The sequence below is a fragment of the Seriola aureovittata genome, chromosome 3, assembly GCF_021018895.1.
Source record: "Seriola aureovittata isolate HTS-2021-v1 ecotype China chromosome 3, ASM2101889v1, whole genome shotgun sequence".
NCBI lineage: Eukaryota > Metazoa > Chordata > Actinopteri > Carangiformes > Carangidae > Seriola > Seriola aureovittata.
In genome coordinates, this window is record NC_079366.1 from 29,249,476 (window position 1) to 29,276,733 (window position 27,258).

Here is a 27,258-nt window from a genome sequence, read left to right on the forward strand (position 1 = left end):
AGTTTAGTTAAGTTAGTTTAGTTAAGTTAGAACGTTTAGTTAAGTTAGTTTAGTTAAGTTAGAGTGTTTAGTTACATTAGAATGTTTAGAGTTTCGGTAAGTTAGAAAGTTTAGTTAAGTTAGAGAGTTTAGTTAAGTTAGAGAGTTTTGTTACGTTAGAGGGTTTAGAGTTTAGTTAAGTTAGAGAGTTCAGTTAAGTTAGAGGGTTTAGAGTTTAGTTAAGTTAGAGAGTTTAGTTAAGTTAGAGGGTTTAGAGTTTAGTTACGTTAGAAGGTTTAGAGTTTAGTTAAGTTAGAGAGTTTAGTTACGTTAGAAGGTTTGGTTAAATTAGTTTAGTTAGAAAGTTTAGAGTTTAGTTAAGTTAGGTTTAGAGTTTAGTTAAGTTAGAGAGTTTAGTTAAAGAACCTGCTCACTTGACCAACAAGTTATTAAACATGTTAAAATTGATTATTATTATATATAAGTAAGTAACTGATTTTGGAACATCCCAAAAATATCGACTTAGTTTAACTATCATATTTGCTGCTACATAGAGTATAAATATTGACATTAAAAAACAACGGACCAACGCTAACACAGCGAGAGTCTCAAAAGTAGTTTGTGGCTCCAGATTGTCAGGTAATGGTCATTTTATTGATTAGAAGATACTGGGACAGTATGGACATAATCACTCTAACCTGCCACACTGTAGTCTCAAATCCTTCCTCTGAACATGTCCCTGAACCTGCACAGATCTGCACCTCATGTGTTTCCTGCATGATGCTGAGCAGATGGGGACGGACGGGCGTGGCTCCGTCTGACCGAGTTTACAGGATCAGATTTGTGCCAATGCAGCACGGGGGGGGGGGGGGGGGGGTGGGGGTGTTCAGGGAAGGACGAGAGAAGAGGGAAACACAGATAAAGGTCTGAAGTTTCAGTCAAGATGATCAATATAATTTAGTTTTCTGCCTGCACTAACTTGCTGTGTTGCTTGTAAAAATTTTATTTTGGCGGGTCACAGGCATTAAAGAGCTGTATTTGTTTCATGGGAGGTCTCAGCATGTTGGAGCAGTTTAAGTTTTCTATCTTACAAAGAGAAAGGTGTCCAGGGAATCAGTCTGTGTGTATCTAAATATGACCATCATCAAATTTAAAGATCTGTTTGTGATGAATCCTGCATCATCAGCCTCTCCCAGTGGCACTGGCTCTGAAACACATCCTCTCAGGCTGGGGAGGATGAGTCAGTGGGAGGGGCGCTTTCTAACGCTGCTCATTGGCCAATGTAATAGGAGGAGAGAGAGAGAGCGAGAGAGGGATGAAACATCCCTCCTGGGTACAATACATCAAACCTGCTGAGTCACTTTGCTGCATTGGAGCGCCAGCCTCAGCCAATCAGCTTCACCCTCTGAGGTCGAACCCAGACCATGAACTGATCCTGCTGCAGGATGTTGGTGATCAGACTGAAGATTCAGTGACATGTTGCTTCATTACCATGAACACACACACACTGTGGTTTGTTTTGATTCAATCCCACATACACCATCCCACGCATGGAAATACTCACAAGAGCAGTGGTTCTCAAAGTGGGGTTCGGGGACCCCCAGGGGTCCTTGGGGGGGTTGCTGAGGATCCGCAGCAAAAAAGGGAATATTTTATTTTTCACTATAATTCCATCCATAAGTAAAACAATGACAGGATGACTATTTTTGATCATGGGTTTAAACACTTTCTGTAATAAAAGAACTAAAAGATAAAATCTTATCAACTATGGGTCTAGATTGTGTCACATTAGGGGACGTGAAAAAGTAAATAGTCCCCAACAAATTTACTCTTTCCGCCTAATGGATTTATGCTTACTAAGAAGTACAGCGCCAAGCTGTTTCAGGAAATGACTGGGCGTCGTTTTTTAAAGTGACACTACATATTTGGTAAGATTTACTTTAGGCTTCAGCCTTATTGAATATTGTGGTATTTCGCACCAAATGTCATATGTTTCATAATGATCAGGAAAAAAAATTAATGCAGTTTCGCACAGTCTGATCTTCTGTTCATTCCTGCCCTGATGTCACTGTTTTGCTTATTGTTCATTGACCAATAAAACTTTGAACTGCTGTTTAGTGGCAGCATTGCTTACACCTGAAACATAAAATACATATGATTACACATTATAAAATTAAACACCTGAAACATAAAATACGATATGATTACTTATTATTACAGAAAACACCTGAAACATTATATAATTATGTACTGTTAAAGAAGCTACTTGTAAGTTTTGGTATTGCTACATAGCTAAAGTTAGCACTAACAGCTGTTTAGCTTCAGCCATTATGGTGTTTACAATACAAAAGGTTGTAATATGACTTCTGACCAGCTACTTCTTCTGGACCACTACAGTGACTCGGTATCGGAAAGTGACAAGACAGGCCGACCCAGTCGGGGCAAACAGGGCTGACTTGTCGACCCTGGTGAGCCAGGCTTCATAATCATTAAAGTATATAAACATCAGAGATACCAGATCAGAGCCATGAGAAAACATTTTACCATCCACTGATTAATCACATTTACTGTTGGTGCTTTATTTTCACATTTTATGATTGAAACTATTTACACTTTAAGTTATTTACAGAGATTAAGTTCCGGACGTGTCATTAGTTCACACTGCTGACAAACATCTTTGACATATTACAATGGTAAACTCTTCAAATTATAATTAGGGTGTTGCACACACTGTCAACAATGGACTTTTATTCTGAAAAGGTTTCACATTTAGTGAACTACATTCTGCTTTGATGAGTGACCCCAGAGATTTACAGGAAGTTCAGGTCCTCTTCAATAAAAACTGTCTTTGCATCTTCATATCAGTAACATCCTGAATACTAATAAACTACTGCACTGTGGCACATTTCATCCATATAGAGACAAAACTGAGGAAAATTAATCACAACAAAAGAACAGATTTTAACTTTATCTGTCTTCATAGCTGCTAAATAAAATAATAAGATGAAAAATGAACAGAAAAATCTTTAAAGCTGGAACCAATGTTGTTCTACTTCCTGTTTCCACCAGGTGAGTCCCACCTTTGCTTCAACATCATCTAAAAAAGATCACATGAAACCTGTGTAAAGTTACAGTTGTAATTATAAATCTGGAGTCTGTGTGTTATTGATCTATTTCTTTCATTAAGTGTGAGAGGCTCTAACCTGACTGTAACTTCACACCAGGTCTTCCTGCTCCTCTGGTTCTTGTGTCTGTGCTGCAGTGGTGCTGTTCTCATAACCAGGACAAGAGTCTACCTGATGGAGAGAGGTGACAAAATGACACTCACTGGACCTCATTCATCACACCTGCATACAATTACATTTTATTATAATGTTTTTAATCCTGTTTAAAACTGAATCATGTGATGAAATGTGATGTGGTCAAATTCTTTACTGGTTCATAATGAGAAAGTTGTATTTTAAATATAAATTCACTTCACATCTTCTTCAGTTTCCAGAGCGTTTATGAGCCAAGTTATAATAACTGTGATACAGAGTAAGTTGTGTAAGTTTTGTAGGACCTCTCTGTCTCTCACCTCCATCATCTTTACAGCTTCATTTGGTTCAGAGTTTAAACTCAGAGTTTTCTTCTTCCTGGATTCAAACCAACAACAACAAATACAAGATTTAACATGATGAAATTCACAAAAACCAAAAACTGCAGGAAGTTTGAAGAAGAAAATAAAAGAGCAGCGACTGAACTGATGGATCTTTATTGTTTTACCTCGTCCACAGACTCAAGACGACCAGTGGAATCAGCATCAGGACCACCAGAGTCAACCTGATGATATTAATCATTAATACTGATTTACCTGGAGAGTGAGACCAACAGAGAGGAGACATTAGCAGTAAGATTAGACTGATAGATCAGTTTGTCAGGTGATGCTGTCAGTCAGTCAGTCAGTGTCGTCCATGTTCAGTATGATGGAGGTCTCAGTACACAGCTACAAGAAGTCTGGAAATCCTCAGACTTTCTTTGCATCAGTTGAAGTTTCTTTATGTTGATGAGCTCTAGTGCAGTAAACAGGTGTGTGTAGATGAATGTGTGTAACTCACCTGCTACAACAGTCAGATTTAAGGTGGAGTTACGACGTCCTCTTGTGTTCTGGGCTTCACAGTAATAATTCCCACTGTGTTCAGGTCTGAGGTCAGTGATGGTGAAGATCTGTCCTGAAGCTTTTGGTGAGTCTTCATTCTCCTTGTACCAGGTGTAATTAGCTGCTGGGTTAGCATCACTGCTACAGGTCAGATTCACTGAACTGCCCTCCACTATCTCACCAGAGGGACTCACTGACACAGAGAGAAGCTTTGGAGCATCTGGAACAACAAACATTAACAACATACTTTAACTGCAGAGCTACATGTTGTATTTTAATGAGTCACAGTTAATAGTTATGTGTATGGCAACATGAGAAACATTATGGCTGGAAAACATAGTTCTGGTCACTAATCAGCTTTATATAGATTTTAAAATAAACTTCCTCACTCACATTTTACATCAATAAAGACGTGTGCTGATGTCCTCCTCCCCATCTCATTCTCAGCTGTACAGTAATACTCTCCAGACTCAGAGGGCTGGATGGAGCTGAAGAAGAAGAGCTGTGGTTGTTGACTGGGAAGTTTACGGTCATTCTCCTTGTACCAGGTGTAATTAGCTGCTGGGTTAGCATCACTGCTACAGGTCAGAGTCACTGAACTGCCCTCCACTATCTCACCAGAGGGACTCACTGACACAGTGAGAAGCTTTGGAGCATCTGGAGGAGGGAATATGAGGAGAAGTTAAATATTAGACATAAACTGTGTAGTGGAAGGTTTAAGTTTAACATTGTATTAGTGACACTGTGGAGTAAACTCACACACTGGAGGGGAGCGGTGATCCTCATGTCCTTTAAGAGCACAGGAATAGCTGTTGTCATCATTAGCAGAGACTCTAAGGGAAAATGTTTCCTCCTTCATTTTCAGTCCGTTCTTGTACCAGACATATGAAGGACGATCAGCTGCTTTACAGCTGCTGTGACACTTCAGCTCTGTCTGGGTTGATGATCTTTCCACCAGCACCTGGAGGTCTGGACATGTGACGAGAGAACAGACATTAACTAAACTAGAAAAGTACAATCAAAGCAACACACAGATTCTCAGTAGTTAATGATTGGAACCAAATTGATAAATATTCCAGTGAAAACGTTACCTGTGACAGACAAAGTGACTCCAGGTTCACCTGTATATTTCCCACCTTGGTTTGTTGTGAATCTGAACTTGTACTCAGCTGAGTCGCTCTCTCTCAGGTCTCTGATTGTTAGAGTGCAGATGATCCATGTACGACAATTATACTCCACACGACCTCTGTAGTCTGAGTCTGTTCTCAGATCCAATGGTGCATCATTAATGCTTTTAGTAAACCAGAAAGTTTCCTCAACCTTAGTATAGTAACCATTTGTTATGGATGGGTATCTGTAGCTGCAGTGTATTTCCACTGTTGATCCTTTAGAGGCACAGATGTGAGTGCGAGAGTAAAACACTCTCCAGTCCCTCTGACCCTGTATCACTGTAACACAGAGCAGCAGAAACCACAATCAGATTCACGACAGAGAGAAACTTTATGGAGGTTCTTCAACATGGAAACCTGCTACATGACTAAAATACATTTGTAAAACTACTTGGCTCCAACACTTCTCACTGTGAGTTTAAGACAAAGATGTCTGTCATGTTGTTATATATTGTTATATATATGTTACTGAGGTAAAGTCATGTTTTTCTCCTATGGTCTCTTCCTTTTTATTCACTTTTAAACTCATGATGTTAATAATGTTTCTGGCTTCTTGATGTAGTTGCTGTATTAAGCCACAGTGAACACAGACATGGAGAAGTCCAAACAGAAAACCATTGGACCTGTGAATCTTAATGCTGCTGTAATGAACAGTGTGAGAAGAAGAAATTATTATTATTATTACAGCATGTGAAATTTCCTTGTTTAGTTTCAACTCTGTTCACTCTGTGGTCAGGTTGGTGTTTAGTATGTATGTATATCCACGTGGTTGCTACTGTATGTGATAGTAGATCAGGAAGAGCAGGTCACTGTTGACCATACAGGGAGTGGAAACATCACACTGACATCAGCAAGTAACAAAATGAACTGACAACGTTTGGTTATTTTGAGCCTTGGTAGATGTTATCTTGTTCTCTTAAACTGAATGTACAGACATTTGTAGATTAACTCTTCAGTTACTGAATCCTTCAGATGAACCACTTACAGCTCCATTTATACAGTTAATTCAAACAGCACAACTCTTACTGTGCAATAATACTCACCACTAACATGTTGAGGTCAAAGATACTGAGAGATGCTGCATGTGTGAAAACACTGAACAGATCTAAGGACTTTGGTTTAACAGCACAATCAAAAACAGCTAAACAAGTGATGATAGAGAAAAATCACATTAGAAAAACAACATTAACTGCACATTTATTTATTCATCCTGTTTCAGCTTGTTCTCAGTAAGTTTACTGAACGTCCTACAGAGTAAATGTAGATGTACAGTACCTGGTACAGTGAGGAGGAGGACGACAAATCCACTTGATGCTGCTGTTAAACTCATAGCTGCTCCTCTCATCTCTCTGTGTGACTCCAGAGACAATCAAACAATCAGCTGATAAATATATGCAAGAAATATCAATCGAAAAACGATTCTCGTCTTACAAGAGAGAAAGGTGATGTTCCTCTCTGCAAAACGCTGCCAACAGAGGAAAGAATCAAGCTGTGAAAAAAGACAGACTTCCTTCCTCTTCAGATATGCAATATGCATGATGTCTGACTTAAAGTCATTTTGTCGCCATTTTTTAGAGAACAGGTGAAACGTGTTTTTGGCAGGATGTTGCGTTGACCGTCGAACAGTTGGTTCTTAGACAATTGGTTGTCAGACCTTTTCTTGTAAGAGACCCCACACTGATATGCAACAAGCTGTGGACCCACATTTGATGCTTGTGACTCACCAGCTACCAGGCTAAAAACTCATTTACTGACACTAACCACAAATTGGAGTCAAATAAGAATATATTTGTAGACAAAACTGACATGACAGTAATTTTACACAACTTACTAACACACACTACATGTACCTTGTGTTTAGAGTGAAGGAGAAATGAAAAGTCACCTGATGAAAACATGAATACTTTTAATCCTATTTAGACTGGAGTAGTGGTGCACTTCAGCCTCTTGTGGCTGAAATGAGTATTACAACAGTAAACACTTCATGAATAAGAGACCAGCAGTGTCTCTCACACACACACACACACACACACACACACACACACACACACACACACACACAGTTCTCTTCTGAACTCTTGAGTGCCATCTTCTGTTCATAATGGTGAACTGCAGTATGGTTTCTGATCCGAACATCTGCGGCGTGCCTCAGGAGAAATTCCAAGTCACCAGTCAAAGATTGCTTTTTTTAACCTTTTATATGTTGCAGCCTTACGCTAAAATCAAAAACTGTTTTTCTTTTTACCTCATCTACACTCTATACCCCATAATGACAAAATATAGACATTATTGTGACCATCAGATTACTGGTCAGCTCTTTCACCAAGGCCCTTCTCCCCTGATTGCTCAGTCTGGCAGGCAGCTCTAGAAGAGTCATGGTTGTTCCAAACTTCTTCACTTTAAGAATGATGGAGGCCACTGTGCTCTTGGGAACCGTCAATGCAGCTTTCACCAGATCTGTGCCTCAACACAATCCTGTCTGAACTCTGCAGGCAGCTGCTTCGCCCTCATGTCCTGGTTTTTGCTCTGATATACATTTTCAGCTGTGAGATCTTATATAGACACCTGTATGCCTTTCCAAATCAGGTCCAATCAATTGAATTTACCAAAGGTGGACTCCGATCAAGTTATAGAAACATCTCAAAGATGATCAAAAGAAATAGGAGGCACCTGAGCTGAATTTCAAGAGTCAGAGCAAAGTGTCTGAATATTTATGTCAAGCAGCTGCTCTTTTCACTATGAAATGTTTTTGAAGCAGTCTAAGGACTTCAGAACATAAAAGATGTATCAATCATCTATTTAAACCTCATTTAGCATATACTGTAATAAAAACAAGACTATGAATAAATCTGAACTAAAAATTGGTGCGTAAATAGGATCTGAAGTTTACTTGTAACCTTCATAAACTTGCAGATTTATGAAAGCAAGGGGATACTGCATAGCAGCATTAGGAAGAGATGACGACATTATCACAACATTATCACAAAGGCAGACCCAGAAGATAAGGTTTATTGCCAGGTAGGTTTTCATTTACAAGATATGACTTGGTGTAGTATCCAATTAACATTCACAGGAAATAATAAAAAGGTAAAATATTGCAACACTCAAATATAAATATAAAACAATGAAAACGATACTACACAACTATGTACAAAAGTGTTTTAGACCCCGACTTACCTATATCCACCACCTCACTCCACAAACCTTGTTTTAAGTTACTAAATTAGCTCAAAGTCACAAATCGAAAACACACAACCAGCAGCTCCAGCAAGCAGAGGGGGAAAAGAAGTGCTGGCATCACTGCACGCACGGTCCTTTTGTATGGGGAGGTGATTAGCTGGTCCAGGTGCACCCACAAGAACAAATGCACTTTTCTCAGCCAGGCAAGTAACACATTCAATGGACACACACTATATAACCAACAAATTCAGTAGTACAAATATGGATATACTGTATACTTGCATTCAATTTGTGATATACAAACGTTTGTATTCGCCCATTTTGCATTCAGGCCAGTAGATGTTGCACTGCTCACATGAAGCATCAAGATATAAACCCTTTGTGGAACCACTGAGAGGACAACTAAAGTAAGTCATTACTTCTTACCTCCTTCTTCAGGGCTTCTCTCTTGGCCGGACTAACCCGATAGCCGTGCTGCTTTATCGGCCTTGGGTTGGTTAAGACAATATCATGGGTTATGACTGAAATTTGAGAGGGAATGTCACTAAACAGACACAGGAAATCACAGATGAGTGTTTTAACATCATCTTGCTGTTCAACAGGGAGGTGGGACAGGTAGTGAGTCAAATTAGACAAGACTTCAGAGTTTCTTAACCTCACCCCCTGTGGCGTGGCAGTACACATCAATAACCCATCATCATGATCATCAGGAGAGCTCACCTTTTGAAGGGATGCCACAGTTGAGACTATGGCTTTCACTTCCTGAACTGAGGAGCCTCACTGTTTTCGTCACGGGAGCGGTACAGCTTCATCATGTTGACGTGGCACACTCTGGTCTGTCACCTGCGGTCAGGGGTTTTGATGATGTAGTTGGTTTCACTTAGTTTCTTCTGCACAAGATAAGGACCAGAAAATTCAGTAGACAGGGCTGAACCGGGTACAGGCAATAACAGCAAAACTTTGGCATCTGGTTGAAACGAATAAGCTACTGCTTTCTGGTCATAGCGTTGCTTCATCCTCTTCTGAGTAGAGGTCAGGGCGTCTCTAGCCAAGGAACGGGCTATTTGGAGACGGTCTTTGAGCGTGGTGACATACTCTGGAACGCTCGTGACCCCTGATCCTGGTACGACCAGCTGCTCTTGGAGGACCTTTAAAGGGCCCCTAACCTCATGTCCGAACACTAGTTCAGCTGGACTGAAACCCTCTGAAATCCTGTACGGATTCACGGGCGGCAAACAACACAAGTGGAACACCTTCATCCCAATCCTTCTGTGATTCATGACAGTACTTGCGCAACACAGACTTCATGGTTTGGTGGAATCGCTCTAGTGCCCCCTGGCTTTCAGGATGGTAGTGGCTAGATGTAACATGAGTGATACCTAAGGCTTTCAGTACGTGAGCAAATACCTTAGATTTGAAATTGGTGCCTTGATCATTTTGTACAATCTTTGGTAGATCAAACACTGAGAAGAATTTTACCAAATCCTTGATAATGACCGGAGCTGTGATTTTCCGTAGCGGGATGGCTTCGGGGAACCTAGTGGAGACACACATAATGGTTAACAGAAACTGATGTCCAGCTTTGGACCTTGGCAACGGTCCCACACAATCAACAAGCACCTTTTCAAATGGCTCACCCATAACTGGAATGGGGCAGAGTGGAGTTGGGGCAATCACTTGGTTTGGTTTTCCAGCAACCTGACACACACGGCAGGTACGACAGTCCTGAACAACATCTGACTTGAGTCCAGGCCAAAAGAAATGTTTAAGGACCCTGTCATACGTTTTTGTGATTCCCATGTGTCCTGACCATGGATGGTCATGAGCTAAGGACAGCACCTGTGACCAGTAGGCTGTAGGCACAACAACCTGGTAAGTTGCACAATCCACATCCTCAAAAACCTCACCAGCCCAGCGACGAGTCAACAAGCCATCATCAAGTACACGCTAAGCTAGGCGGATACTGTTGCTTATACTTCAAAGAAAGACAGTCAGCGATCACATGACCTTTTTATGGCAGTAGAAGCATTTGCGAGCCTCACGAGGAGGTTACGGTGGTCCCTGGACCTTGTCAAGAGGAGGGTGAGCAGGATCAGGTCTCAATGGGCATGATACTGAGTTTCTGTCTGGGCGGGAAGACAAACATATTTTTATGGGTTAGCATAAATTCATCAGCCAACACAGCTGCTTTGGATAGTGAAGTTACCTTCTGCTCATTTAAGAACATCACCATCTTCTCTGGTAAGGCATTCTTAAAGTCTTCCAAGAGCAGTAACTGACGAAGGGCTTCGAAACTGTTTTTGACTTCATTGGCAGTACACCACTTGTCAAACAGAAACCCTTTCTCACGAGCAAATTCAACAAATGTTTGTCCGCTGTACTTTTTATGGTTCCTGAACTTCTGCCTGTATGCCTCTGGCACAAGCTCATATGCTCACAAAATTGCTTCCTTCAGCACCTCATAAAGTAAGCTGTCCTCTAGGGAAAGACATGACACGACCTCCTGTGCCTTCCCTACTAACTTGCATTGGAGTAGGATAGGCCTCATGTCCTTGGGCCAGGTCAGTGCGGTGGCGATCCTTTCGAATGCATTAAAATAGGAATCAACCTCCGACTCCCAAAATGTTGGCACTAGGGCTATATTTTTGCTGATGTCAAAACTCTGGTTGTGGCAGTTTGTCTGTGAGGGTGCAGATTTTTCAATGCTTGTGCCGTCTGCCCAGAAGAAATTCTCATGGCCTCCACTTCAAGCTGCCGCAACTTTACTTCCTTTTCAGCCTCTATTTCAAGCTCCCGGATCTGTAGCTTGAGGTCATGATCTTCTTTACTTTCCTTTTCTTGTGCCTCTAGCTGAAGGTGAACTATTCGTACTCTAGCTTTGGCACCCTCACCTGAACCAGTCAGTAGTGGAGAAAAAGGTTCAAACCAAGGCAAAGTTGCAGGAGGAGCCTGTGTAAGCACGCCACCAAGTGGTGTGGACAGGTTAACCGCTTCCTCGTGACTCACAGGAAGGAGAGCACATGGTGCAGCACAAGGATCACCAGCTGAAACGTCAGCCACCTGCTGGGCTGAGGCATCAGAGACAACAAGAACTTTTAACTCAATTCGTTTTTCCAAAACCCTGTTTTTGATTTCCCTTTTGACCCCATACTTTTGAACAGAAACATCAAAGTGTGCTGCAATACCCAGTAGATCATCCTTACGACATGCATCGACCTTTTCAAGTGTAGGGTTGTCGATGAAGTCTTGCAAATCAAAAACCATTGTTACTATTATTTCCACAACCACAGTGACTCAATTTTGATTGTCTTTTGGCTCAGGGAAAAAGATCCCGGACGAGCCCCCACTTGTTACGACTCCTTTGGTGGCATGGTAGAAAGGAGACAAAGCGACAACCAAAAACTGAATCAAGTAGCCATGTCATAAGTAAAGAAAAATGGTTTATTAAAACAGAAATCTATTGACAAAATACAATTGCTGAGAAGGATGGGACGAGGTGGTTGTACCAAACAAACTAAAAAGTACAATAAAACTGGGCCTAGCTAGACTCAAAACTTAAACCAAAATCCCGAGTCTTATGTAATAAAGAAGTTTAACCAAAAGTAAATACAAAGATGGCACCAACCCTAAAACCTAGTGTGTATATACAGGGGAGTCCTACGTGAGTGCAATGTATAAAGGGTACCCCGACTTACCTATATCCACCACCTCACTCCACAGACCTTGTTTTAAGTTACTAAATTAGTTCAAAGTCACAAATCGAAAACACACAACAACCAGCAGCTCCAGCAAGCAGAGGGGGAAAAGAAGTGCCCGCAGCACTGCACGCACGGCCCTTTTGTATGGGGAGGTGATTAGCTGGTCCAGGTGCACCCACAAGAACAAATGCACTTTTCTCAGCCAGGCAAGTAACACATTCAATGGACACACACTATATAACCAACAACTTCAGTAGTACAAATATGGATATACTGTATACTTGCATTCAATTTGTGATATACAAACGTTTGTATTCGCCCATTTTGCATTCAGGCCAGTAGATGTTGCACTGCTCACATGAAGCATCAAGATATAAACCCTTTGTGGAACCACTGAGAGGACAACTAAAGTAAGTCATTTCTAATCTAAAAAGAAAAATGCACCAAAGGGCCGAACTGTGATTCTAACCAACCCAAAAACAAAAGAAGCAGCATCCCTGTTCCTAATGTGTCCAACAGTTTTTTCTAAGGGTGTGATGCACAATCAGAATTTTAAACCTAGCCCAGTCCCCAACAATCGCTACCAGCATCTCAAGCCCAATCACAAATTACACACAAATGCTCACAAAGGAGATACAGAGGAGAGCTGCCTATCATGTCAGCATCCACTAATGATGTGCAGACCAGGCTCTTAAACTCTCTTCCTCTGATGCTTGAAGGGCTGCAGCTGTGGTGAGGACTGGTAGGATCATTGCTGCACCAATAGGAGAAACCGGCCATGGAGTCAGAGGCTCCTCCTCTCTGCTCTGACCAATCCCGTCACGGAGTCCGTACAGCCTGATTAACATACAGACAAAACACACTTTAAGATCCAGGTGACTGCGCTGCGCTCAGTTGAACATATCTTTATATCATGTAGAAAGTTGAAAAAGAAAGAGCAGAACTAATGACACAATTACAGAAGATTTCTCCGGTAGAGGATAACACTGAAAGTACTAGAAAATTCCTGGAGAACTTTTGAATGTTCCTGATGCTTGGTGCGTGAACTTCTTTCCTCTCGTTTCAATCTGCACAAAAGACGTTACCTTCAGTTTCATCCATGTCGTAGAGACTCATCCTGACACTGACCTCAGTCACTCAGTTTTATTTTTATTGTTGTGTGGTTTTTATATTAATCAATATTCATTAAATCATTACCCATTACATCATATGGATTGTGATGTTTGATGTGAATGTGAGAAAGTGAATTAAAGATTTACCCTCCACAACAGTCAGATTTAAGGTGGAGTTACGACATCCTCTTGTGTTCTGGGCTTCACAGTAATAATTCCCACTGTGTTCAGGTCTGAGGTCAGCGATGGTGAAGATCTGTCCTGAAGCTTTTGGTGAGTCTTCATTCTCCTTGTACCAGGTGTAATTAGCTGCTGGGTTAGCATCACTGCTACAGGTCAGATTCACTGAACTGCCCTCCACTATCTCACCGGAGGGACTCACTGACACAGAGAGAAGCTTTGGAGCATCTGGAGGATACATTAACATACATACACAATATCAGAATGCTATCATGCTACGAACTTCTAAAGAGAGATTACATCTATAAAGACAATAATAAAATTAAATTAATCACATTTTGGTCAGAACAGATTTGCTTTGTTCACAAAAACCAGATGAAAATGTATCAGATATAATATTGAATTTAACTTCCTCTAGACTAGTGGGTTTAAAACTTCCATCCGATTATATCATTAATGAACAAAGAGGTGTAAACTCACACACTGGAGGAGAACGGAAATCCCCATGTCCTTTTACAGCACAGCGATAGTTGTCTTCAGGACCAAATGTGTATAGATCAAAATATTTTCCTTGTTCATTGCGAACTTCTCGTTCATTCTTGTACCAGATGAAGGAAGAATGATCAGGTAGATGACAACTGCTAACACTAAATCATGGAATTTAAAAAACTAAAACTACAGTATTTTAACAGGCATTTCAACTTGTATTTTTACCACTGGGATATTTATCAATGTTGGTGCTTCAGCTTCAGTCATTTAAGACATAAAAGATGCTGTTTTCAAAATCAGGTGTGGAGCAGCAGAGCAGCCTTAAATCAGGGCTGCATTCAGATCTTACACACACACACACACACACACACACACACACACACACACACACACACACACACACACACACACACACACACACACACACACACACACTATGTAAGTTTGATTTACTATCATAAATGATTTAGTAAATCATGTTTGACTGCTCATGGATTTTTCCCTGTTCTTGGTAGAAATGAGCTTCTGTACATGAAGAATAACATCTTTTTCTCTTTATAAGGTCACATGACTTCCTCACCTGAGCGATATTCAAGAGAAAGACTATTTTACCTTCAACTCCCAGATACAAACTTGATGTAAAGTGATTTTATGTCCACTCTGCCATTATAATACATATATGGTGTATTGCACTATCGATAATAAAAAAGCCTTTTTTAAATAAAAGTCTGACATCAACTTGAAGCAGCAGCTTTGTGCTTACACTTTAACAATCCAGCATCATTTTCTGTAGATGCTTCGTGCCGTGAACATATCCATTAACCTACTTCCTTCCTGCAGAACAGAAGTGACATTTTCTCTGCAGACAGATTGGGAAGTCCTGTGTTTTTTTTTCAGAGCGCTGCGTGCACCTGACAAGTGTATTTAATTAAACAAAACAAGATGGAGCAAAGCGGCTGGTGCCGATCAGTCTCAAGAGACTCCCCCCTTCCTCCCCAGACTCCCCACGTAAAAGTGTCTGCAGACAATATGCGTCCGCTTTCATTTATGATCAATAATTCTAGCAAATTAATAAAAAAATAAACATATCCAAGACTTCTACCCTCTTCTACCCTTAATGTACACAACACTTTAACATACAGTGAAGTAGGTAAAAGGATAAATAATCCACAAACCACTGTGTGTTAACAATCCGGACACAACCAGCGCCCAGTTCACTTCACATGTCCAATTTTAAAGAGACAACAGTGAATATTTAGTGTTAAGTATCTGCTCCATTTGTATCACACTGCATCACTTTACAGTTGAAATCTAAAACTTGGTGATCTGACAATGAATAAATGACTTCTTTATACATTTTTCTCTCTTGAACTGACTTAAGGTTTGGTTTAATACCTTACAACATAAATGTAGATACACAATACCTGGCACAGCGAGAAGGATGACGACGACAAATCCACTCTCTGCTGCGGTTAAGCTCTGAGCTGCTCCTCTCATCTCTGTGTGACTTCAAACACAGTGAAACAAATCTGCAGATAAGAAGTAAATCAGTCACGTCACAAACACTTCAACCTGCAATACAGAAAGAAACTGGAAGCAAAGGACAGAATTCAAGCTGTTAAATATACATCCAACTTCCTTCCTCTTTACATCATTTACATGCAGAATCCAGTAGATTGAACTTCAAGTGAAGAAGAAGGCCTACTGTAACTTGTGGTTTATGCAAAGGTAAACACAGTGCAAGAGAGACGACTTAAAGAGACAGAAGAAAAATACATTTTTTATTTCATCCTCTCTGTTGGAGAGTTCAGTGTCTCAAAAAGATGCAAAACAGTCTCCTTCAAAACACAAAGACAGATGCAAGAAAAGTTAACATTAAAGAAAGACACATCAAAGAAAGATTTAAAATGGAATAAAATATTACATTCAATGAAAATTAATGTTGTAAATGACATTAAAATATAGAAAAAGAAAAAAATGTATAATGATAAAATAAATCATTTTCATATCAATAGATTAAAACGAATGTAAAGGAGAGCATACAAGAACAGATTATTGTAATGAGCAGGTAAGGCAATAGAAACAATTCGAAAATGAGAATAAAAATAGATTCATAACTCACAATAAAGCAGCTGTGATAATAAAAACTGGTTAAAGAAAACTCAGGGAAGAAAAAGAACCTGATGGAGATATTGTATACACAGACAGAAGAGGAACTGACAGTGGAACTGGTGTAATATCAATAAAATATAACTCTTTACTTACATCTACTGGCAGCATTTGGAAACTACAACTAGATGAGAAGAAAAAAATTCCCTCCAAAAGGTGAAGCAACAAAATAATGAGCTACAATTTAAAGGTATAAGGAAGAAATGTGAAGGACCTCAGGTGTGATTTGTTGCCATGGAGAAATATTCCAGCTCACAGGAAATGAGTCACCAAACCTCCAAACCACAGTGCAGCAACAGAAAACATTTGTCAAGCCTGAATTGGCAACACTGGAGCTTCATCAGTAGAGGGCAGTAAAATGTCAGAGGATCAGGGCCGTGAAAAAGCATTTCACCATCCACTGTTTGGTCAAATTTGAATTTACTTTTGGTACTTTATTTTTACATTTTATAATTGAAACTATTGTTTGTTTGTTTTTTTTACACAGATTAAGTTCAGGACATGTCATTGGTTTATATTGCTGAATTAAATCTTAGAAATATTGCACTAGCAAATTCTTACAATTATAATTAAGAGTTGCCCAAGCGATCAATGATGGGCTTTTATTCTGAAAAGACTTCAAATTTAGTGAACTACAATCCATTTTGATTTAATGAGAGACCCTGGAGACTGACAGCTCAAATATAAGATAAGGTCCTCTTCAATATAAACTGTGTCTTTGCATCTTCATATCAGTAACATCATAAATACTAATAAAAATACTGACTGCACTGTGGCACATTTCATCCATTTAGAGACAAAACTGAGGAAAATTAATCACAACAAAAGAACAGATTTAAAATTTATCTGTCTTCATAGCTGCTGAATAAAATCATGAGTTGAAAACGAACAGAAAAAATCTTTAAAGCTGGAATCAATGTTGTTCTACTTCCTGTTTCCACCAGGTGAGTCCCCCCTTTGCTTCAACATCATCTAAAAAAGATCACATGAAACCTGTGTAAAGTTACAGTTGTAATTATAAATCTGGAGTCTGTGTGTTATTGATCTATTTCTTTCATTAAGTGTGAGCGGCTCTAACCTGACTGTAACTTCACACCAGGTCTTCCTGCTCCTCTGGTTCTTGTGTCTGTGCTGCAGTGGTGCTGTTCTCATAACCAGGACAAGAGTCTACCTGATGGAGAGAGGTGACAAAATGACACTCACTGGACCTCATTCATCACACCTGCATACAATTACATTTTATTATTAGGTTTTTAATCCTGTTTAAAACTGAATTATGTGATGAAATGTGATGTGGGCAAATTCTTTACTGGTTCATAATGAGAAAGTTGTATTTTAAATATAAATTCACTTCACATCTTCTTCAGTTTCCAGAGCGTTTATGAGCCAAGTTATAATAACTGTGATACAGAGTAAGTTGTGTAAGTTTTGTAGGACCTCTCTGTCTCTCACCTCCATCATCTTTACAGCTTCATTTGGTTCAGAGTTTAAACTCAGAGTTTTCTTCTTCCTGGATTCAAACCAACAACAACAAATACAAGATTTAACATGATGAAATTCATAAAACCAAAAACTTCTGGAAGTTTGAAGAAGAAAATAAAAGAGCAGCGACTGAACTGATGGATTTTTATTGTTTTACCTCGTCCACAGACTCAAGACGACCAGTGGAATCAGCATCAGGACCACCAGAGTCAACCTGATGATATTAATCATTAATACTGATTTACCTGGAGAGTGAGACCAACAGAGAGGAGACATTAGCAGTAAGATTAGACTGATAGATCAGTTTGTCAGGTGATGCTGTCAGTCAGTCAGTCAGTGTCGTCCATGTTCAGTATGATGGAGGTCTCAGTACACAGCTACAAGAGGTCTGGAAATCCTCAGACTTTCTTTGCATCAGTTAAAGTTTCTTTATGTTAATGAGCTCTAGTGCAGTAAACAGGTGTGTGTAGATGAATGTGTGTAACTCACCTGCTACAACAGTCAGATTTAAGGTGGAGTTACGACCTCCTCTTGTGTTCTGGGCTTCACAGTAATAATTCCCACTGTGTTCAGGTCTGAGGTCAGTGATGGTGAAGATCTGTCCTGAAGCTTTTGGTGAGTCTTCATTCTCCTTGTACCAGGTGTAATTAGCTGCTGGGTTAGCATCACTGCTACAGGTCAGATTCACTGAACTGCCCTTCACTATCTCACCAGAGGGACTCACTGACACAGAGAGAAGCTTTGGAGCATCTGGAACAACAAACATTAACAACATACTTTAACTGCAGAGCTACATATATTTTAATGAGTGACAGTTAATAGTTATGTGTATGGCAACATGAGAAACATTATGGCTGGAAAACATAGTTCTGGTTACAAATCAGCTTTATATAGATTTTAAAATAAACTGCCTCACTCACATTTTACATCAATAAAGACGTGTGCTGATGTCCTCCTCCCCATCTCATTCTCAGCTGTACAGTAATACTCTCCAGACTCAGAGGGCTGGATGGAGCTGAAGAAGAAGAGCTGTGGTTGTTGACTGTGAAGTTCACGGTCATTCTCCTTGTACCAGGTGTAATTAGCTACTGGGTTAGCATCACTGCTACAGGTCAGATTCACTGAACTGCCCTCCATTATCTCACCAGAGGGACTCACTGACACAGAGAGAAGCTTTGGAGCATCTGGAGGAGGGAATATGAGGAGAAGTTAAATATTAGACATAAACTGTGTAGTGGAAGGATTAAGTTTAACATTGTATTAGTGACACTGTGGAGTAAACTCACACACTGGAGGGGAGCGGTGATCCTCATGTCCTTTAAGAGCACAGGAATAGCTGTTGTCATCATTAGCAGAGACTCTAAGGGAAAATGTTTCCTCCTTCATTTTCAGTCCGTTCTTGTACCAGACATATGAACGAGGATCAGCTGCTTTACAGCTGCTGTGACACTTCAGCTCTGTCTGGGTTGATGATCTTTCCACCAGCACCTGGAGGTCTGGACATGTGACGAGAGAACAGACATTAACTAAACTAGAAAAGTACAATCAAAGCAACACACACAGATTCTCAGTAGTTAATGATTGGAACCAAATTGATAAATATTCCAGTGAAAACGTTACCTGTGACAGACAAAGTGACTCCAGGTTCACCTATATATTTCCCACCTGGTTGGTTTGTTGTGAATCTGAACTTGTACACAGCTGAGTCGCTCTCTCTCAGGTCTCTGATTGTCAGAGTGCAGATGTTCCCTGTACGACAATTATACTCCACACGACCTCTGTAGTCTGAGTCTGTTCTCAGATCCACAGCATCATTAATCCATTTAGTGAACCACAATGTTTCTTCAACTGTAGTATAGTAACCATTTATTCTGGGTGGGTATCTGTACTCAGAGTGTATTTCCACTGTTGATCCTTTAGAGACACAGATGTGTTTTCGAGGGTAAGTCACTCTCCAGTTACTCTGACCCTGTATCACTGTAACACGGAGCACAGCAGAAACCACAATCAGATTCACGACAGAGAGAAACTTTATGGAGGTTCTTCAACATGGAAACCTGCTACATGACTAAAATACATTTGTAAAACTACTTGGCTCCAACACTTCTCACTGTGAGTTTAAGACAAAGATGTCTGTGATGTTGTTATATATTGTTATATATATGTTACTGAGTCAAAGTCATGTTTTTCTCCTATGGTCTCTTCCTTTTTATTCACTTTCAAACTCATGATGTTAATTTTGTTCCTTAACTCAAACATGGAGGAGTCCTAACAGAAAAGAATTGGACCTGTGAATCTTAATGCAGCTACTTATCAGTTAGAACAGTGTGTCTCCTTTAATAACACTATATCGACATACTCTGCTGTGAATTAAGGAGTGCTACAGGGCTCTGTTCTTGGTCCTCTGAGTTTCATTCTTTATGTTTCACCTCTTGGTTAAATCATTATTTTGCCTATTAAGGCTGATGATACCTCACAGATTATGAAGTTAGAAGTCTGTTCGTCTGCTGTGAAAATCTGGATGGCTCAAAATTTTCTTCTTCTAAATTCTGATAAAACTGAGAGGTTGTTCGTTGGCCCGACCCAACCAGTTTGAACCTTTTGAATCTACACTCTCCTTCAAACTTAACATTAAAGACCTCACCAAGACCGTCTTTCTTAACCTACGTAACTTAGCTACGATTCTGTCTTTTCTGTCCATGACTGATGCTGAAATCGTAATTCATGTCTTTGTTTCATCAAGACTTGATTATTGTAACGTTTTGTATTCTGGCCTGCCACGTGCTCATATTAAAAGTTTTAGAATGGTTCAGATTGCTGCAGCTAGAATTTTAATAAATCCATAAAATTTCCCTTCATTGGTTCTCTGTCAGTATCAGATCAGACTTTAACGTGCTTTTCATGACATATTAGGTTCTAAATGGACCTGCTCCTTCACACCTCTCTGATCTCCTTTAACCTCATACTCCATCTCGTGTTCCCTGTACCCAGAATTTAGGGCTCCAGTCTGTTCCCAGAGTTAAAAAGACGTCTGGACAGGTCTAGACCTGCTCTATTTGAAAAGTGCTTTGAGATAACTTCTGTTGTGATTTGGGGTTATACAAATTAAAATGGACTTGACTTTAAATTATCATTAATGCCTCTGAAATTTCCATGTTTTGTTTCCTCTCTGTTCACTCTGTGGTCAGGTTGGTGTTGAGTATGTATACATGTATATATATATAATAGAATACAATAGAATAGAAAGCCTTCATTGTCACTGTATTTAAAATACAACAAAAATAGGAGTGCTTCTCCTGATTGCTGTATGTCAGTTACAATGACAAGTACATATGTATTCAGACTTGATTGCATCATATGATATTACATAAGGAAAGGCACGTCACTGTGACAAGTAACAAAATTAACTGACATGGTTGGTTCCTTATTTTGAGCCTTGGTAGATGTTATCTTGTTGGCAGGTTGGTGTTTAGTATGTATGTGTACCCACGTGGTTGCTACTGTATGTGATAGTAGATCAGGAAGGGCAGGTCACTGTTGACCATACAGGAAGTGGAAACATCACACTGACATCAGCTAGTAACAAAATTAACTGACATGGTTGGTTCCTTATTTTGAGCCTTGGTAGATGTGATGTTGTTCTCTTAAACAGAATGTACAGACATTTGTAGATTAACTCTTCAGTTACTGAATCCTTCAGATGAACCACTTACAGCTCCATTTATAAAGTTAATTCAAACAGCACAACTCTTACTGTGCAATAACACTCACCACTAACATGCTGAGGTCAAAGATACTGAGAGATGCTGCATGTGTGAAAACCCTGAACAGATCTAAGGACTTTGGTTTGACAGCACAATAAAAAAACAGCTAAACAAGTGATGATAGAGAAAAATCACATTAGAAAAACAACATTAACTGCACATTTATTTATTCATCCTGTTTTAGCTTGTTCTCAGTAAGTTTACTGAACGTCCTACAGAGTAAATGTAGATGTACAGTACCTGGTACAGTGAGGAGGAGGACGACAAATCCACTTGATGCTGCTGTTAAACTCATAGCTGCTCCTCTCATCTCTCTGTGTGACTCCAGAGACAATCAAACAATCAGCTGGTGAACAATGAAAAATGAAATAAACAAAAGAAATATCAATATTATCAAAAACACGTATTAGATAAGAAAAAGTGATGTTCCTCCGTACGTAGTGCAGCAAACAGAAGACAGAAGTCAAGCTGTTGAAAGAAGATGGATTCCTTCCTCTTTACATTCTTAATATTCATGAAGTCAGTACAAGTCTGACCTACAATCGTTTCGTCATCTTACAAACTACTGCGGAAGTCCTGAGAGGCAAATGACTTAAAAACATCTGAGAAAACAGGTGACAGAACACACAATCTGAATATGAAAATAAAAATGTGTCCAAATGCTTATTCTGTTGTGTACAGCTATCAATAAAATACATAATTACCCTATTCCCATAGAAAATGTCAGAATGTCCCAAACAGAAGGATTTTTTTTTTTTAAATCTTAAAACATTTTACTCAGAAAGGGTGAAGTGTCCGTGTTACCATGACTACATTACAGTAAAATAACGTTAGCTATACAGACAACTTGACCCAGGGCGTAGCTATTGTTTAGCAACGAACAATATGTTTTTAAGTCACTAGCTAGCGGGCTAACGACTACTACGTCACTACATTTTAACAGTTGAAACATTGGTACATAAGACAATTGATTATCAAACCTTTTCATGTCGAGGAAATTGATATGCAACAAGTCGAGGTTCCCTAGTTGATGTTTTTCACTCACTAGCTGCTTCTAGCTAGTAGGCTAACGGCTAACTTCAGTGTAGCTAACACTAAGATCCTAAACATTTATCCATTTCAAAATTCCATATTTTTACAGACTCAAGTATTCTAGACTTCTCAGTAGATTTTTCAGACCATATTTGACATCTGGTCCCGAATCGCCAGATGTTTAAAATACGAATAAATGACTCTAATATCCAACCGTTAACTGTTGTACTCCAAACTCTGAGCGTCATCTTCGGTTAATAATAATGGCAACCTCCGACCTCCAGGGGGCGTCCAAACTCCCACCAACTGTGGCGTCAGTATTTAAAAAAAAAAAAAAAAAAAAAAAAATTAATGATCAAATCACATAAATAGATTCAGTATGTGTGTGTTCAAATACAAACCGATGAGGGCAGAATTGCCTCATTTGCAAATTAATATATTATTGTCGGATTGCAGGCTCTGCCTGTGTCATAATGATGACTAGAGAGGTCAGAGGTCAGGCCAGGCGGTGACCATGGGAATTAAGCGGCAAGGCCGGCTCGTCCTGAACCCCAGCATTTTTTACCCAGAGGCCTCTGTGTTCTTAGTCCAGGCCTGGACGTTTCAGACCCAACACTGTGCCTTCAAGTGAATATCATGCCATGAAAAGTGATGATGCTTTGCACTTCATGAACTAACACAACACAAATGTTGAGTGTATTTTAATCATATTTTATCCTTACAATAATCATACATTATCCAGTTTAACACTGTTTTATTTATGTGGCAATATGACAAGCAGAGTCTTCTTCCTAAGCTTTAACTGAAGTAAAGTTTCAGACAGATTTTTGCAGCAAACATACATGGTTTGATAAAAGCAGGTGTCAGTGAGAAAACATGAATTTTCTTTATAATTTGGTTCAAACTAGTGATGGCGAATTGAAGCTTTCTGAACCAGCGAAGCTTTCAACACAGTTGTATTGAAAAACGGTTCATTACTCAAAGCTTTTTAAATGAGATTTCAATGGGGACATCTGCTGGTCAATGTGAGGAAAAGCGCTGTGATGCAAAACATTCCTCAACCAACCAACACATGAATCTCCTTGAAGCAGAAATGAATGAATTGATAGATGAATGCGTGAATAAATGAATGAATAAGTAAATTGATACATAAATAGATAAACCTCCACAGCATACTCTAAATAACCGAACAACAACAATAAAGGTTATATTTTGCGTTGTGGATTTGTAAACAAGTAAAACTCATGAATTGGGGCAGTAAAATGAAAGGGAGAGAGAAAAGGAACAACATGTATCATAGACCTCAAGTTGGATTCAGACCCAGGAAACTGCCATAAGGCTCTTGACTGCAAGGCACACACCTTATCAGGTGAGCCACCAGAAATCGCAGCTGGTTTCAGGACAGATCTCCTGACTCTAACTCTCTCGACACACCACAATGTAGAAATTCACAATCCACTTCAACAACCCACGAAGGGTCGCAGCTTTATGTGCATTTTTAAACCTTTGAATCAGATTTCGAAGCAGTCACGTGTGTGTGTGTGAAACGAAGCTTCGCACGTCATTGGTCACGTGATTTCGACAGAACGAATCAAACCTCGATACAAAGCTTCACTGAAAATAGATTCATATTTTTTGACACACGCCTCGGAGCTTCGGTGTCACAGGTAACATCACTAGTTCAAACAACCTTTTAAAAAACAACGAGCACACAAACAAGTCTTTACAAACCCTACATAAACCACTGTTGTTTATATGTGTGTATTTTTTCTGATTCTCTTGATGCTGTAAAATCCAAGTATAAATAACAAAGCTCAGATTCATGGTGTGTTTTTGTTGTTGTTGACTGTGCTGTACAGTGCACATGAATCATTTCCATCTTCTTGACGTCTTGTTCTATGAAAGGAAGAATAAACCATTCACTCTGACAGTTTTTAACCTAATGTGTATTTTCTTGTTAAATAAGAGTAGTGATGAAAATGTTGATGTGAGAGGAGCTGCTCACCCTGGTGCACTGCTGGCATTGTTAAATCTGACAGCAGAGTATTCAACCCCATCCTCCTCCTCCTCCTCCTCCTCTTCCTCTGTTTCTCTCTGGGGATGAACTCTGACGTTGGAGTAGACAACATCTCCCTGGTTCTGTGAGAAGCAGATGCTGGCGTAGTGAAGGTCATCCTGCTGTCCTGCTGCTTGTCTCTGTGCTGCAGATGACGGGGTGTCACACACTGGACCCACGTTCAGCTGACGGGACAAACAGAACTCAATTATAACAAGACTTTTATTGTGCTGTTGCACAAAATGACCGTACAGTAAAATACTTGCTGGATGGGATCAGGGGAGTTTGTTCTTCAGTTCTTATTCTTTACTTCAACAGGTACTGAGAGTTTCTGGAAACAGTTCTCACACTAACAAAAAGCTTTCTGTTGTAATTCCTACTGGCCACCAGCAGAGGTCGATAATATTCACAGATTGATTAATATTGATCTTTTGCACTGGAAAACTTGAACTCTTCTTTCTCACCTGTGCTCTGTTGTCAGGTCTCTCTCCACACTTACACTGCTGTGTGAAGGAGTTCTCTCTTCTAGACAGGAGGAAAAGCAATCGAGTGAATTAACTAATACATTTAGAAGCATTAGTGAACATAATCATGGTGACACAGAATTACTCACCTGATCCACAGGAAGACAGCGAGGAGGATGAGAACCAGGAGAACAGCAGTGATTGATCCAGCAGCTGCTGATTTCCATGCACCTGGATAATCAGAAGGAAATAATGACGACTGAGGAGGGAATTACAGGATGTTTGAGTAAACATGAGCTTAATACACAGCTCCACAATCTCCAAGAGGTGTTGAGGTCAGGGTTAGTTGTGTGTGTCTGCCACCGTCTGTAATAGTACAAAATAATGCAAAATAAAAGCTGCAGTAAACAGGTGTGTGTAGATGAATGTGTGTAACTCACCTGCTACAACAGTCAGATTTAAGGTGGAGTTACGACGTCCTCTTGTGTTCTGGGCTTCACAGTAATAATTCCCACTGTGTTCAGGTCTGAGGTCAGTGATGGTGAAGATCTGTCCTGAAGCTTTTGGTGAGTCTTCATTCTCCTTGTACCAGGTGTAATTAGCTGCTGGGTTAGCATCACTGCTACAGGTCAGATTCACTGAACTGCCCTCCACTATCTCACCAGAGGGACTCACTGACACAGAGAGAAGCTTTGGAGCATCTGGTGAAAATTAAGGACAGAAATACAACTAATGGATTCTGTGTGCAGACCTGATTTTATCAAAGTAAATCACCTTGTATTCTCTGGTTTTTGTAATTGCTATATAAATAAACTTGTGTGAAGGAAGTAACTTCAAACTTTAAAAAGCTGAATTTTAAATCAGCAGCTGGACTGTTGCTTCTTTTTAACATGTTATAAGATGAAACTCATATTTCAACATCCACTGTTTTTACTTTTAAATACAGAGTGTCCAAAGTTATTTGCTCATGTTTTCTACTCACACTGGACATCTAAGAATAGAGACGCAGAGTTGATCTGTCCATGTTTATTCTCAGACTTGCAGTAGTAGTTCCCTCTGTCCTCAGAGCTGATGGAGGAGAAATGATAAACTCTTTCTGGTCCTTGAAACAGTGTTTGGTTCTCCTTGTACCAGGTGTAATTAGCTGCTGGGTTAGCATCACTGCTACAGGTCAGATTCACTGAACTGCCCTCCACTATCTCACCAGAGGGACTCACTGACACAGAGAGAAGCTTTGGAGCATCTGGAACAACAAACATTAACAACATACTTTAACTGCAGAGCTACGTGTTGTATTTTAATGAGTAACAGTTAATAGTTATGTGTATGGCAACATGAGAAACATTATGGCTGGAAAACATAGTTCTGGTTACAAATCAGCTTTATATAGATTTTAAAATAAACTGCCTCACTCACATTTTACATCAATAAAGACGTGTGCTGATCTCCTCCCCATCTCATTCTCAGCTGTACAGTAATACTCTCCAGACTCAGAGGGCTGGATGGAGCTGAAGAAGAAGAGCTGTGGTTGTTGACTGGGAAGTTTATGGTCATTCTCCTTGTACCAGGTGTATTTAGCTGCTGGGTTAGCATCACTGCTACAGGTCAGATTCACTGAACTGCCCTCCACTATCTCACCAGAGGGACTCGCTGACACAGAGAGAAGCTTTGGAGCATCTGGAGGAGGGAATATGAGGAGAAGTTAAATATTAGACATAAACTGTGTAGTGGAAGGTTTAAGTTTAACATTGTATTAGTGACACTGTGGAGTAAACTCACACACTGGAGGGGAGCGGTGATCCTCATGTCCTTTAAGAGCACAGGAATAGCTGTTGTCATCATTAACAGAGACTCTAAGGGAAAATGTTTCCTCCTTCATTTTCAGTCCGTTCTTGTACCAGACATATGAAGGAGGATCAGCTACTTTACAGCTGCTGTGACACTTCAGCTCTGTCTGGGTTGATGATCTTTCCACCAGCACCTGGAGGTCTGGACATGTGACGAGAGAACAGACATTAACTGAACTAGAAAAGTACAATCAAAGCAACACACACAGATTCTCAGTAGTTAATGATTTGAACCAAATTGATAAATATTCCAGTGAAAACGTTACCTGTGACAGACAAAGTGACTCCAGGTTCACCTGTATATTTCCCACCTGGTTGGTTTGTTGTGAATCTGAACTTGTACACAGCTGAGTCGCTCTCTCTCAGGTCTCTGATTGTCAGAGTGCAGATGTTCCCTGTACGACAATCATACTCCACACGACCTCTGTAGTCTGAGTCTGTTCTCAGATCCACAGCATCATTAATCCATTTAGTAAACCAGAATGTTTTCTTAACCTTA

General features: G+C 39.9%; 3 protein-coding genes across 3 annotated transcripts; all 3 read right to left on the reverse strand.

Annotated features, from left to right (window-relative positions):
* Positions 1 to 2,537: 2,537 nt before the first annotated feature.
* LOC130165729 (B-cell receptor CD22-like) lies at positions 2,538 to 6,769 on the reverse strand. Its single transcript, XM_056371121.1, has 9 exons — positions 6,562 to 6,769; positions 5,209 to 5,565; positions 4,877 to 5,086; positions 4,511 to 4,774; positions 4,077 to 4,337; positions 3,745 to 3,832; positions 3,557 to 3,614; positions 3,183 to 3,275; positions 2,538 to 3,076 (listed from the first exon to the last, which is right to left on the reverse strand). The coding sequence occupies exons 1-8, from the start codon at positions 6,629 to 6,631 to the stop codon at positions 3,195 to 3,197; spliced, it is 1,389 nt and encodes a 462-aa protein (XP_056227096.1). The 5' UTR covers positions 6,632 to 6,769; the 3' UTR covers positions 2,538 to 3,076; positions 3,183 to 3,194.
* Positions 6,770 to 15,751: 8,982 nt separating this feature from the next.
* On the reverse strand, positions 15,752 to 21,937 carry LOC130165745 (B-cell receptor CD22-like). The gene is made up of 9 exons (XM_056371122.1): positions 21,601 to 21,937; positions 19,217 to 19,573; positions 18,883 to 19,092; positions 18,517 to 18,780; positions 18,086 to 18,346; positions 17,754 to 17,841; positions 17,567 to 17,624; positions 17,193 to 17,285; positions 15,752 to 17,086 (listed from the first exon to the last, which is right to left on the reverse strand). Exons 1-8 carry the CDS (start codon positions 21,668 to 21,670, stop codon positions 17,205 to 17,207), a joined length of 1,389 nt encoding a protein of 462 aa, XP_056227097.1. The 5' UTR covers positions 21,671 to 21,937; the 3' UTR covers positions 15,752 to 17,086; positions 17,193 to 17,204.
* Positions 21,938 to 23,157: 1,220 nt separating this feature from the next.
* LOC130165777 (B-cell receptor CD22-like) lies at positions 23,158 to 27,256 on the reverse strand. The gene is made up of 9 exons (XM_056371124.1): positions 27,026 to 27,256; positions 26,692 to 26,901; positions 26,329 to 26,589; positions 25,895 to 26,155; positions 25,353 to 25,613; positions 25,062 to 25,143; positions 24,913 to 24,973; positions 24,398 to 24,633; positions 23,158 to 24,288 (listed from the first exon to the last, which is right to left on the reverse strand). Exons 2-9 carry the CDS (start codon positions 26,789 to 26,791, stop codon positions 24,213 to 24,215), a joined length of 1,338 nt encoding a protein of 445 aa, XP_056227099.1. The 5' UTR covers positions 26,792 to 26,901; positions 27,026 to 27,256; the 3' UTR covers positions 23,158 to 24,212.
* Positions 27,257 to 27,258: the final 2 nt, after the last annotated feature.